General features: G+C 39.3%; 1 protein-coding gene across 1 annotated transcript in view; it reads left to right on the top strand.

The window, feature by feature from the left end:
- akap6 (A kinase (PRKA) anchor protein 6) overlaps positions 1-15,000 on the top strand; it is a 92,791-nt gene that overhangs the window by 39,191 nt on the left and 38,600 nt on the right. Inside the window, exon 14 of the mRNA XM_047611122.1 lies at positions 12,622-12,731. Within this exon, the coding sequence (XP_047467078.1) occupies positions 12,622-12,731 (110 nt within the window). The remainder of the gene's footprint in view (positions 1-12,621; positions 12,732-15,000) is intronic.

Below are 15,000 nucleotides of genomic sequence, written 5' to 3'. Positions count from 1 at the left end.
TTGTTCTACCACTAGTTTCCTGCACTATTTATACTGTTTAAATACATACACACACATTTATTATATAAATATATTTACAATATAACGTCACTTATATAAATAGAAGTTCATGTGTGTCCACATGCAGCCGTACATAGACAAAGAATAAATAAATAAATAAATAGGTAAAGAAATATTTGTATCCACATCATTAAAGCAGCAGATCAGGGTCGATACGATGGTTCATGCTCATTATTATTTGAGTTTTACTCGTTTTTAATGTTTTCTCAAAAGTTATTATTCTTCTGGAGAAATGTCTAATAAATAGATGTAAATCACGTCAGAAACGTGGTAGAAACTTGTTTTGTGGGTTTGTGTCGAGATCCTGGAGGAGGTTGGTCCAGTTAGAGTCAAAGCTTCTAGTTCTACGTGTTCTCTGAGAACAAACAGGTTCCTTTAGTTGTGAGATGAACCATGAGCTGGAGGACTGAGCTCCTCCTGGAGGAGGTGATTTCTCCTCGGAGGTGGGAGTTGTTTGTGTTTTCCTCAGCTTTAACCCTCCATGGTTCCTCTGCTGGTTTATTTAACAGCAGCAGCTCCATGAACCAATCAGAGCTCTGGACTCCAGCTGTGTTTGATGTAATACGTCATTTTATTCTGGTTTCACTGATAAAAGTCATTATAGACTTAGACTTAGACAGACTTTAATGATCCGTGAGGGAAATTAATTGGTAAAGGAGCTTAATTGTCACGAAAAGTTGAGCTGTTCTCCAGCTGGAGAATGAGGAATAAAAGAAGTTCTGTTCACTGTGAATCAGTCTGATGGAGAACGAGCTCCTCTGACCCTCTAGTGTTGCTGTAGTGATGGATGGATTGTTCAGAATGGACAGCAGTTTATCCAGTGTCCTCCTGTCCCTCACTGAGACAAATGACTGATCACATGTCCAACCTTTCAGATCAGTTTGTTGAAAGACTCTAGAAACTCAGTGCATCATTCAAAGACCTGAGCTTCCTGAGAAACCAGAGTCTACTCAGGTCCTTCTAGTCCACAGCGTCACTGTTGTCCCTCCGGTCCAGCCTGTGGTCCATGTGGACTCCCAGGTCCTTGTAGTGGTCCACTGCTTCCACCTCCAGACCCTGGATGCTGATGATCGACACATTTGTCATTTTTAACAGTGATTCCTCCAGAACAAAACCCCTTAGAGAGATTCTAGAAACTTCAGAGTCGTGTCTTTCAAAAGAGGCCGAGATGTTCATGAACATCCTTCACTAGGCTGGAATGATGAGAGGACAATGTTTACCTGGAGTGAGTCAGTGAAAGTTGATTTAAAGTCTGAAACAATTTCAAATAAATCCTGGTGTGTTTTATGAAGTCAGACCTGAGCAAACTGTTAAACATTCACCTTTAACCCGTCTGTGTTTTAAATCATCAGCCTCTTCCACAGTCTCACTGGTTTCAGTCTAAATGAGCTTTTAATTGATGCTTTAGTGAAACAAGCTCAAGTTCCTCCAACACTTTCTGACCTCTCAGTGAGTTGAGCTCCAGTCGATCCATCCGGAGCCTCATCACTGCTCTCCTCCTCCCACCTGCAACATCTACAACAGCTAAATGAAATATGCAAATGAGCGCCGCCGATCCCAATAAGAAATAATTAACGCTGTGTGCTCTCCGTGGCGGCAGGTATTAGCATGCCAGAGCACTCCAAAATGTAATTTATAAAGTGAGTTTAAAAAAAAGCAGCCGGCTCTTTCTGTGTCTTTGCCGGAGACGTCTGACGTTTCTAATGCACTCTGAGAGCCAATAAAGTGAGGGTGGAGGCGCCGGGCTCTTTCTGTTTTAATTTTCATTCCTGATATTCCTCAAATATTTAATTACGGGATGTAAGAGCGGAGCTGTGCAGTTGGGCTGTTTTTCTTTTCTTCTTCTTCTTTCTCTTTTTTTCTGAGCCACAGATGGCTGGTGTCACACTCCCCTGTTTAACATGGCGCCGTGATTATCAGAGGAAGTGGTGGCGTTAGATGAAAGTTGAAGGAAAGGCGGCGGCGACGCTCGGTTAACGAGACGACGCCTGGAGAGACGAGAAATGAGTTTTCATTCTGCGACTGGAAAAAAAAGTTTGAGTCGGAGAAGGAGCGAAGGAGGAAAGTTTGAACGTGACGTTTGTCTGTAGAGGAACCGGCCGAAACCAACAAACATCAGCTCAGTCTGAAAGACACATGTTCCCTCAGAGAAACCCCGCGTACAGACGCATCATAAACTCTACAGGAACGAATGAAAAAATAAAACAGACGCTGGATCTGAAAAATGTCTAAACAAACTATTTCTTTGAGTTTAAATTCCTCATTTTGTTCAAATTCATATTTAACGTTGAATCGATTCAAGAAACCAGAGAGAGACTGAAAATAATCAGTAACAACCGCAACAATAACAACAACAACAACAACAATAATAATAATAATAATATTAATAATGCAAAACAGAGCACTGGACACAAACTGAGATACACACATTTAGATCTTCCTCCTCCTGTGTGTGTGTGTTTAATAGTGAGGTGTGTATCACTGTGTATCACTGTGCTGGTGTTTCTGTAAAGGGACTAAAGGATGGAGGTGTAGAGGAGAGGATGGAGATGGAGGGATGAGAGAAATGGAGAGGTGATGGAACAAAAACAAGACAAAAGAAAAAAATAAGAGTTGAAGGCTGACGAGGAGGAAGGAAAGAAACAAATTAAATATAACAAAATAAAAGTGTAGTAGAATAGAATAAATCTAAAATAATAAAAAATTTAAAACATCAGCATATGACAAATTATTCAGGAAACAGAGACAAAGGTGAATCTATATATGAGGTTTCCATCCTCTGAGGAACCAACTCTATTATTATAATTATTATTATTATTATTATTATTATTATTATTACTATATGTGATGAAGTTACTGGAAACTGGACTGAAATTCCTCAAGATAAAGTATCTGATATAATATAATATAATATAATATAATATAATATAATATAATATAATATAATATAATATCTGGGTAGAGAATAGTGTGAAAGAAGTAGAATAAATACTTTATTATTTCAGTTTTGCAGCAGTAAACACACGTCACCATTTTCTAGATATAGATAATATATATTGTTCTCGTTATTTTTAATAATACAGTTAAATAGAAAATAAAAGGACACCAACCAACATGTAGAAGCATTCATGAGCAAAATGGAGACGTTAAGAGGGAGATGAAGGATGGAGGGATGGAAGCAGGCTATAAAGAGATAAAACGAAAGGAGAGAAGGTGTGGAGGTATGGGAGGAGAGACGGAGCGGAAGACGAGAGGATGGCAGCAGGGTTTGATGGAAGAGTGATAAAAACGGGAGGAGGGGGGTGACGGAGGTGTGGAGGCTGTTTTTGTCTCTGTACCTGTGAGGCACAGTAAATCTCAGGCAGATAAGGTGATTGTGGAGCTGTACATCATCCAGCTGGAGACAGCTTTATGGGCAGCAGATTGGCTGTAAGGGCTGCTGATGACAATGAGGGGGGGAGAGGGGGAGAGGGGGGAGAGGGTGGGGGGGCGGGAGGAGAGAAGGAATGAAGCTCAGTGTCTGTTAAAGTTTGACCAGTAACTGATGATATTAGACGTCAGGCTGAGCTTCACTCGTTTAGTTTGACTCATTCATTCAGCAGAAGATTCAGCAGCATCATGATCCACAGTCAGATTTACAGTTTCACTCTAATACAGAAATATACTAATAAATATAACACATAGAAACATAATAATACATATACAAGTATGCTAATAAATAAATTAGGGCTGTCACAATACTGATATTATCACGATATCAACAACGACAAAATCAATCTTTAACTTCATTTAATGCATTTTCTCTGTGAATTAAAAATGAAGTAAATAAATGAAATGAATTAAACTGAAAATAACAGTAACTGAACGTCTGCATAGAAAATAAAAATGATAAATGATGATTCACACAAAAATAATCATATGAGCATTACTGGTAAAACAGCACAGCCCTGATATAGATTTATGAATAGACTAATATATAAATATACTAATATATGAACATAGTAACATAGTAATATATAAATAAAGTAACATAGTAACATATTAATATAGTAACATAGTAACATACAAACATAGTAACATATAAACATAGTAACATAGTAACATAGTAATATATAAATATAGTAACATAGTAATATATAAATATAGTAACATAGTAACATATAAACACAGTAACATAGTAACATATAAACATATAAACATAGTAACATATAAACATATAAACATAGTAACATATAAACATATAAACATATAAACATAGTAACATATAAACATAGTAACATATAAATATAGTAACATAGTAATATATAAATATAGTAACATAGTAATATATAAATATAGTAACATAGTAATATATAAATATAGTAACATAGTAATATATAAATATAGTAACATAGTAACATATAAACACAGTAACATAGTAACATATAAACATATAAACATAGTAACATATAAACATATAAACATAGTAACATATAAACATAGTAACATATAAACATAGTAATATATAAACATAGTAACATATAAATATATAAATATAGTAACATATAAACATATAAACATAGTAACATATAAACATATAAACATATAAACATAGTAACATAGTAATATATAAACATAGTAACATATAAACATATAAACATATAAACATATAAACATAGTAACATATAAACATATAAACATAGTAACATATAAACATAGTAATATATAAATATAGTAACATATAAACATATAAACATAGTAACATATAAACATATAAACATATAAACATAGTAACATATAAATATATAAACATAGTAACATATAAACATAGTAATATATAAACATAGTAACATATAAATATATAAACATAGTAACATATAAACATAGTAATATATAAACATAGTAACATAGTAATATATAAACATAGTAACATATAAATATATAAACATAGTAACATATAAACATATAAACATAGTAACATATAAACATAGTAACATATAAACATAGTAATATATAAACATAGTAACATATAAACATATAAACATAGTAACATATAAACATATAAACATAGTAACATATAAACATATAAACATAGTAACATATAAACATAGTAATATATAAACATAGTAACATATAAACATATAAACATAGTAACATATAAACAGAAACTGTTTCTACTGTTTGTAGGAGACGTTTCATCCAAGGGTTCAGCTCTAAATGTGAAGAGTTTAGGTTTTAAGGTCACATGACCAGAGATCTGAGACCTGGACCTGGACCTGGGGGGGGGGGGGGGGGGTTGTTGAGGGGGACACAAAATGGCCGCCAGCGCCGCGCTGTTTCACCGTATGTGGAGCAGAGGGCGTTTATTTAGTATTTATTCTGCACTTCATCATCTCCCTCCACTAATCCACCAGCTGCTGAACGCACCACTGACCCCAGCATCACTACCCACAGACAGGGTGTGTGTCTGTGTGTGTCTGTGTGTGTGTGTGTGTGTGTGTGTGTGTGTGTGCGTGTGTGAGGGTGATGTCTATCCCACCATCTGAAACCTTGTTAAATATTCATTGACAATTATTCCGCTTTGACCAAGAAGTTGGATGATAGTGTTAGTGTGTGTGTGTCTGTGTGTGTCTGTGTGTGTGTCTGTGTGTGTCTGTGTGTGTCTGTGTGTGTGTCTGTGTGTGTCTGTGTGTGTGTGTGTCTGTGTGTGTCTGTGTGTGTGTGTGTGTGTGTCTGTGTGTGTGTGTCTGTGTGTGTGTCTGTGTGTGTGTGTGTGTGTGTGTTAGTGTGTGTGTCTGTGTGTGTGTGTCTGTGTGTGTCTGTGTGTGTGTGTTAGTGTGTGTGTGTCTGTGTGTGTGTGTCTCTGTGTGTGTGTCTGTGTGTTAGTGTCTGTGTGTGTGTGTCTGTGTGTTAGTGTGTGTCTGTGTGTGTGTGTCTGTGTGTTAGTGTCTGTGTGTTAGTGTGTGTGTGTTAGTGTGTGTTAGTGTGTGTGTTAGTGTGTGTGTGTGTGTGTTAGTGTGTGTGTGTCTGTGTGTGTGTGTCTGTGTGTGTGTCTGTGTGTGTGTGTTAGTGTGTGTGTGTCTGTGTGTGTGTGTCTCTGTGTGTGTGTCTGTGTGTGTCTGTGTGTGTGTGTCTGTGTGTTAGTGTGTGTCTGTGTGTGTGTGTCTGTGTGTTAGTGTCTGTGTGTTAGTGTGTGTGTTAGTGTGTGTGTGTGTGTGTTAGTGTGTGTGTTAGTGTGTTATAGTGTGTGTGTGTTAGTGTGTGTGTGTTAGTGTGTGTGTTAGTGTGTTATAGTGTGTGTGTGTTAGTGTGTGTGTGTTAGTGTGTGTGTGTTAGTGTTAGTGTGTGTGTTAGTGTGTGTGTTGTGTGTGTGTTAGTGTTAGTGTGTGTTAGTGTGTGTATTGTGTGTGTGTAAGTGTGTGTGTGTATTGTGTGTGTATTGTGTGTATTGTGTGTGTGTTAGTGTGTGTTTATTGTGTGTATTGTGTGTGTGTATTGTGTGTGTATTGTGTGTATTGTGTGTGTGTATTGTGTGTGTGTTGTGTGTTTTGTGTGTGTGTATTGTGTGTGTGTTGTGTGTATTGTGTGTGTGTGTTGTGTGCAGTGTGTGTATTGTGTGTATTGTGTGTGTGTATTGTGTGCAGTGTGTGTATTGTGTGTATTGTGTGTGTGTATTGTGTGTATTGTGTGTGTGTATTGTGTGCAGTGTGTGTATTGTGTGTATTGTGTGTGTGTATTGTGTGTATTGTGTGTGTGGCAGATGTAAGAATAACAGATGTTGTGGATAAATTGTGATGAATTTCTTCGTGTGAAGAAGCTTTAACACTGAAACACTGAGAAACAACAGCACGAAATATGAAATATTAAATATCTAACGCTGCCCTTGGTCGACTTTCTACATCTGAGGAGGTGGAGGAGGAGGAGGTGGAGGAGGAGGAAGAGGTGGAGAAAGAGGAGGAGGAGGAGGAGGAGGAGGAGGAGAGGAGAGGAGAGAAGAGGAGGGGAGTGGAGAAGAGGAGGAGGAGGAGGAGAGGTGGAGGAGGAGAGGAGGAGGAGAGGAGGTGGAGGAGGAGGAGAAGAAGAGGAGGAGGAGGAGGAGGAGAAGAGGAGGAGGAGAGGAGGAGTGGGAGGAAAGGAGGAGGAGAAGGAGGAGGAGGAGGTGAGGAGGAGGAGGAGGAGAGGAGGAGGAGGAGGAGGAGGAGGAGGAGGAGGAGGAGGGTTAAGATTGAATGGATCCTAATTCCCGTCCTGCAGATAAACGACATGTTAACAAACACATAAACGCAAATAAATGTCAATAAACTTGAATAAACCACAAAAATGAATAAACGTTAATACTGTAAATAAATTTAAACAAACAAATAAACATAAATAAACATGAACAAATTTAAACAATCGTGAATAAAAGTAATTAAACATAAATACATGAGATGAAATGAGATTAAAGGTTTAAAGGTTTAAAAGTTTAATGGTTCACTGTTGGAGTCTGTGTGTGTGTGTGTTGTGTGTGTGTGTGTTTGTGTGTGTGTGTGTGTGTGTGTGTGTGTGTGTGTGTGTGTGTGTGTGTGTGTGTGTGTGTGTGATGGATACGAGTCGACTTTGATTCAAGATAATTTGATTCTGGATGAATTCGCTGCATTTTTAATGTCCTCAGCTTTTTATTCTACTTCATACTTTACACACTACGACACACACACACACACACACACACACACAGACACACACACACACACACTACAACACACACTACAACACACACACACTACAACACACACACACACACTACAACACACACTCCTCCTCCTCTTCCAGCTGACAGTGAGGAGCCCCCCCCCCCCCCCCCCCCCCCCCCCCCGCTGAGAGTGTGTTTTGCTGCTGTAGCTTCATGTGAAGTTGTTTTAAAATCATTTAAATCATATTTGATTTCATGCATAATTAGCTCGGACGTCAGGAGCCGGGGGCCACACGCTGCCAAGATGGCCGCCCGTCTCCTCCTCCTCCTCCTCCTCCTGCTCCTGTTGGACGGACTGAGGCTAGAACTCCTCCATCTTGGTTCTGTATAAAGGAACCGGACCAGTAACACAACAGAACAACAACCTGTAAATAACGACGACTGACTGTCAGTATTAGTTTTAGTGCAGAGAAGAACAATTACAACAAATAAAATAAAAATATAATTATATGATAATAATTAATAATTATTATATTATAATTATATTAATAAGATTATATTAACTATCTAAAATGGTTGTGATGTGAACTTTAGTCCCGCCCACTAACATAGAGTGGGCGGGACTTATGGGACCGATACTGCAGCTGGCCACCAGGGGGAGCTCCACATGCTTTTAAAAACTTAATTATGTCCTAAAATGATATTTTAATTAAATATGGAGAGAGGCTGAAATGGATTGGCCCCAAAAATAATGAATCAAACATCTCAAAATAAATAAATAAATAAATATTAAGCAGCGTTTCTCTGCTCCAACCAGCATCTCAACGCTTCTTCTCCTTCTTCTTCCTTCTCTTCTCACTGCGTTTAAATAAGAACAACTTCATCTAAGATGTAACTGATTAATTAACTATCACAGACGAATGGTTATTGAGGAGATCTGAGCATTAAAGACCGATGGATGGATCACATGACGTCACCATCATCATTATTATTATTATTATTATTATTTTTATTATTATTATTATCATCAGTGTGACTGTGTTCGGGGCTGATGGAGGGAGGGGTGGATGGAGGGATGTGTGGAGGAGAAGCAGGAGATGATGGAGTGGATCAATATGTTCTAATTAAAGCCTCTCAGTGGAATAAATCCATGTAATTATCAGTAAATGAAAAACAAGGTCACTCAGCCTGATGGAGGGATGGACGGAGGACAAGACAACAGGAATCCTGCTGACGCTGGATTTTAATTTCAAATTTTTATTCTTCGTTTGTTTGCAGATGCTTCCTGACAGGTTCCTCCATCCAAACACAACACAGAAAACACAAAAACTAAAAACTTTTTTTAATTTAACATTTTATATTAATCTAAACTAAACCTGCGTCTACATCTACATCCAAACCTCCTCTGGTGGTTCACGCCTGGACATGTGGTCTCTGGTCTCTGTCCAGTGTTCAGTTCAGTTTCGTTATTTGAGGGATGATGCTCATGAATCGACAACGTAAATGCAGCCGAGTTTATTTCAGAATAAATAAACACGGTGCACGACCTTCTAAACTAGACAGTCAGTCAGCACTTTATCAGGAAGAAGAAGAAGAAGAAGAAGAAGTCATGTTAAGATGTTTGACAGGAGTTGTGTGTCTGTGTGTGTGTGTGTGTGTCGGGGGGGGCAGGTCCCATTAATACAGCTAATTAACAATTTTGAATATTCTAATTAACAAGAAAACTAATTAGGCAATAATTAACTGACATAAAGCAGTCAGATCCTGACGAGAAAGAGTGAGAGATGAGGAAGAGGAGGAGGAGGAGGAGGAGGAGGAGGAGGAGGAGGAGGAGGAGGAGCACTGAGGTCAGTTTATGAGAAAGAAGAAACAGTTCAAACTCATTTACAGATCCAATAAAGATATTTATATTTTTTTATACATATATTTTTAATCTCCTCCGTCTCCTTCATCCTCTGGAGATAAATCTTTAGATCCAATTCTGATTTAAAAACTCTGAGGACAAAAAGTTTCTTGAAAGATGAGAAACTAGAGGAGACGCCATGAACCTCTGTTTAAATGTAAGAGTTAAAGTCAAAGTACAGCTAATAGATGTTCCTGCAGATTAAAGATAGATCAGATAAAGTTTCTCCAACCCATCCATTTGCACATACAGCTAATATACTATAGCTAAATGGAACCAAACACAAGTGAAGCATCATCTTAAAACTATAGAGGACCAAGAATAGAACCCTGAGGAACTCCACCAGTAACGTGAGGGTTTAAATTTTCCTCCTCAAATTAAATTTGTAGGCAGATGATTCAAATCCCCCGTGAATCCATGAATCCACGTCTTTATAAAGTAATCCTGAGCTCAGATTGAGAGTTATAATCTGTGTGGAGGAGGATATTAGAGCGTTGTGAGCTGCTAATGAACAACGCGACTGATTCAGTGACTCTCTGACCGACTAACCAGGCAGCAAACATCCTGCCAACGCAGCCAAGAGAGAAGTAATGAAGGAAAGTGGAGAGACATTTAGACAAAGTGAGAGGTTCAGTTCTGCTGGAGCTTCCAGTTCGTTTCATTTGCGTAGCCGCAAACACGGCGGCGTGGAAACACACCTGAACACGGAGACGCAGCAGCGCCGCCGGTGATTGTGTGTTGCCGGTTTGTTTATTAGCTCTCTGATTGAGCGGCTCTGCCTTCCACAGATTGGATGACCTTTCCAGATCCTTCCGTCGAGTCTGCTAAGTAGATCGGACGGCGAACGCAACTCGACAACACTTTATTCAGATTGTTACTGAATGAGGAAGTGTGTGTGTGTGTGTGTGTCGCTGTTTGTACACACTCTGCCTTCATTGGTTCAATTGAAGCCTCATCTCCATATAGTTTGTATGCAATTACATGTGAGCGGCGCGCTGAGTGCCTCTGTGTGATTGTGTCTGGATACTGAGAGCGACCGCAGGAATTTGTGTGTGAAGGATAATTTGTGAGAACGATTCGTGCTGCTGGTGTGTGTGTGTGTGTGTGTTTGTCTGTGTGTGTTTGAGGTAATTTGTGCCACAGAAAAGCAATTCTTGATAAATGTGAGTGTGTGTGTGTGTCGGGGGGTTTATGGGTGATTTGTGTTCTGTACATTTATATGCATGCACATGCGTAGATGCGGCGGCGTGAGAGCGTGGAGAGTGTTTCTAGTGGCTTTAAAGGCCACGTCCGTCAAAACGCAGCGCGGCCGAATCTCATTCATCTGGAGGTAAACAGCTAATCACACTCAGAGGAAGATGATCCTCTCAGACTCCACCAGAGGACGAGCAGGTTGTTCTCTGTGCTGCTGCCGCGGCGCCGGCGAACAGCTCAAAGATGAATTAAGTTCATTAGAAGGAGGCAACATGTTACTCGATGGTTTTCACCTGAAACTAAACGTCTGAAGAGTAAATTCATTAAACACAGACTCACAATAACCAGTTAAAATGCATTGTGGTCTTTGGGGGCAGTTGTTAAGTTTGTTTACATTGTGCAACTCTGCACTTTTCATCATCATTTATTTGGATCTCCGTTAGCTTTGGCTAAAGCTAACGCTGTTCTTCCTGGACTCAACACTCAACACAATTACCTTTACGTTGCAGAACTCACTTACCCAAAACATACGCACAACAAAACAACACAAACAACAACTTAAAAACACAAACAACAGGGCCTAGTTCCAATGTTAGCACTGACAACACAATGTAGCTGTTAATAATTAATAAATGGTCACTTGTGCTTTGTTGTCGTCTTCTTAGCGTGTTAGCATTAACGTTAGCATTAACGTTAGCGATATATAACGGTGCAGTGAGTCTGAAGGGGGCGCTCACTTTTTAACGGTTTTAGGCTAAAACAATGACGCGCTCTTCTCCAGGACACGTCCACATGATTGAATATAAAGTGGAGCATGAATCAGGTTCATTCCTTTAGTTTAGACTCTTATTTTCGGGCGGTCGTGTACGATATTTACTTTTAAATCTTTACTTTTAAATTTCCATGTTGACTTTGGTAAATTCACCTTCATGTAGCTCCGTTCCCACTGAAACCACCTGAAGTAAACAGAGAGAAGCCAGTGAGGATGTTTTAAAGGAGGACACGATGTGATGTGACGTTGTTTTGCCAAATGATATTGTCGCACATCGCACCTATAGCTTCTTTTGCATTTATAGTGGAGGAGGATGTTATCCTGCCTGCTGTGACACGTCTGAACTCCTTCCTTCACCCTTCACTCGCTCTGAGGCCACTGACACCTGGAGCTGTTTCAGGCTCTCGAGGAGGAAGCTTCTTATTCAGATGTGATGCTGATGCAGGATTTTTTTTGCTCGTTGGACAGGTGGAGTCCTGACCTCTGGAAACTGTTACAGAAAAGTTCCCTGACACACATATCACGCTATAGTGTCTATACATATATATATATATATATATATATATACACACCTGTATATCCTCCTCCATGTATATAACACATGACGATAATTACAGTCGCAAATAAACATCTAGTTTCCTTCCACAAACCTGCACAAGTTCAGAGTTTTTTATTTATATTTATTCCGTTTTATTTAGTATCTATATACTTTAGTTATTATGGGAAATAATAGGATAATAATAAGGACCTGACTGCATCATTTTGTTCCATCTCATGCTTCTGTACAGATGCAAATGATAAATGACTCTTGATTCTTAATTCATATTTGTACGTTTTTGGAAACAAGAAGAAACTGTTTGTAGCAGCAAACTGGGATTTCTATTGATATTATAACAGTAAGTCAAAAAATGACTCAGGCAATTATGCTAATAGGCTACTGATAGTATTTTCTGGTTGTTTACGTGTCCAGCGCCCCCTACAGGACCAACGCTTTGTTACCTCCAGTATATTTACCTCTGTTTCCTGCTCTGTGTCCTGCAGGTGGAGCTGAGCTCCAGTCCGTGTGAAGCCCAGCGAGTCGCTCTGGAGCAGATGGCGATCAAACTGAGCCGCTTGCACTACCCACCACCCGCCAGCAGGAGGCACTGCAGGTAAACACAGCACAGGAACAGAAACTAATACAGAGACGTCATCCGGTACCTGAGGAGCTTCAGGATCTTAGTGATGCCTTCAAGGTCTGAGAGGATGTGATGCTAAATGTCTGGAGTTAGCTCGCTGCTAGCCACCAAGGCTAATGGAGGCTAATGGAGGCTAATGGAAGCTAATGGAGGCTAATGGAGGCTAATCCACAGTTTTAGTGAGAGTTGTGGACAGAACACACAACACTGAGACCTAAAACTAAACAGAAATGACTCTTATCTTTCTTTAGAAGTGTTTTCAAATAGTTCAGTTAATTGATGGAGACGCTTTCGGTCCCGTAACCGAATAAAACACCTGAAATAAAGTTAATTTAACTCGATACTATTTTCATCATTACAGCGTCGTTACCAGCAGGTAAATGCCATGTATTACAGTGAGGACATGAGACATGAGACATGAGGACATGAGACATGAGACATGAGACATGAGGACATGAGACATGAGACATGAGACATGAGGACATGTCTCTCATATAAACTTCAGAGTCAGTCTTGCTGAGCGTTCACACTAATCTGGTTTGGACAGACTCGTCGTCTTTAGTCACGCTGCCTGTCGCCGTCTCATCCTCGGCTTTGAACACACACACACACACACACACACACACACACACACACACACACTGAAAACATACAACAAGTTGTGTGTTTGTTAATAAATGATGGAGCTTCAGTGTCTGTGAGTCTGTAGCATGTTGTGTTGAAACTATAGTCGTCACGGTGACTTACATGAAGGACACACACACACACACAGATGCACAGACGCACACACGGACGCACACACACAGACACACACTGTGGACCGTCTCTGATGTGATTTAAATAAGAAAACAGACTCATTTTGTTCCACTTTGTGTTTCCAGTCCTCTGAGGCTGCAGCAGAATATTCCTCCCATTTAAATTCCATGTGTTGGACACTAATTGGTTATTCATATGTGTGTGTGTGTGTGTGTGTGTGTGTGTGCAGCGGTGTGTGTGATGACTTGGTATTAATTGGATGTTGCATGTTTTTCTTTAACTGCAGCCAGTTTGAGCTCTGCTGAGATTTCTGGTTTTGGTTCAGTTGTGAAGAAAATGAAGGTCAGACTGAATTATTCACTCATCTCACACAAAATATCTCAATTCCAAATTAATACGCGATGAAATTTAGATGCAACCAGACGCTCGTCTCTAACGCACGGTTAAAGAAAGAACCAGGCTCCTATTGTTCAACAGTGTTAATGTTATCATTTATTTATCCACTTATTGGATGTGCATTTATTAAACAGTAATGAATGTTTTTATCACTAAAATCTTGAATAATTAATATAAATACGAGCTTTATTTTCCCTCATTCATTCATGATCTGAACTCGTTTTACTTCGTAGTGAACGAATGAATCAGTTTATTAGAGATTTATGACGTAGAAACATGTTCATTTAAATTTAATCGCTGGTTTTTAATGGCAGTGTGTGTGTGTGTGTGTGTGTGTGTGTGTGTGTGTGTGTGTGTGTGTGTTTATAGTGTGTGTGTGTGTGTGTGTGTGTGTGTGTGTGTGTGTGTGTGTGTGTTATAGTGTGTGTGTGTGTGTGTGTGTTATAGTGTGTGTGTGTGTGTGTTTTAGAGTGTGTGTGTGTGTTATAGTGTGTGTGTGTGTGTGTGTGTTATAGTGTGTGTGTTATAGTGTGTGCGTGTGTGTTATAGTGTGTGTGTTATAGTGTGTGTGTGTGTGTGTGTGTTATAGTGTGTGTGTTATAGTGTGTGTGTGTGTGTGTGTTATAGTGTGTGCGTGTGTGTGTGTGTTATAGTGTGTGTGTGTGTGTGTGTTATAGTGTGTGTGTTATAGTGTGTGTGTTATAGTGTGTGTGTGTGTGTTATAGTGTGTGTGTGTGTGTTATAGTGTGTGTGTGTGTGTTATAGTGTGTGTCTGTTTGTGTCAGTGTGGAAACAGTGACGCATGTTGAGGAACATGTTAGAAGAGCAGTGAATATAAATGATCAACAGAAAACAACGGGGGGGGAAGTTGTAACTATTTTCATCAGGCAAATTTTATATGAAAACACTTGTTATCGAAATATCGATATATTTCACTGCAACAAGTGAAATGAAAACTGTTTTTCAAATATAAAATGTCTCATAAAACAAGTAAAGTCCTGGTCCTGGTTCTGGTCCTGGCCCTGGTCCTGGTCCTGGTTCTGGTTCTGGTCCTGATCCTGGTCCTGGCCCTGGTCCTGGTCCTGGTTCT

The sequence above is a fragment of the Mugil cephalus genome, chromosome 17 (assembly GCF_022458985.1).
Source record: "Mugil cephalus isolate CIBA_MC_2020 chromosome 17, CIBA_Mcephalus_1.1, whole genome shotgun sequence".
Classification (NCBI taxonomy): domain Eukaryota; kingdom Metazoa; phylum Chordata; class Actinopteri; order Mugiliformes; family Mugilidae; genus Mugil; species Mugil cephalus.
This window is presented reverse-complemented; position numbering and strand designations above follow the sequence as displayed.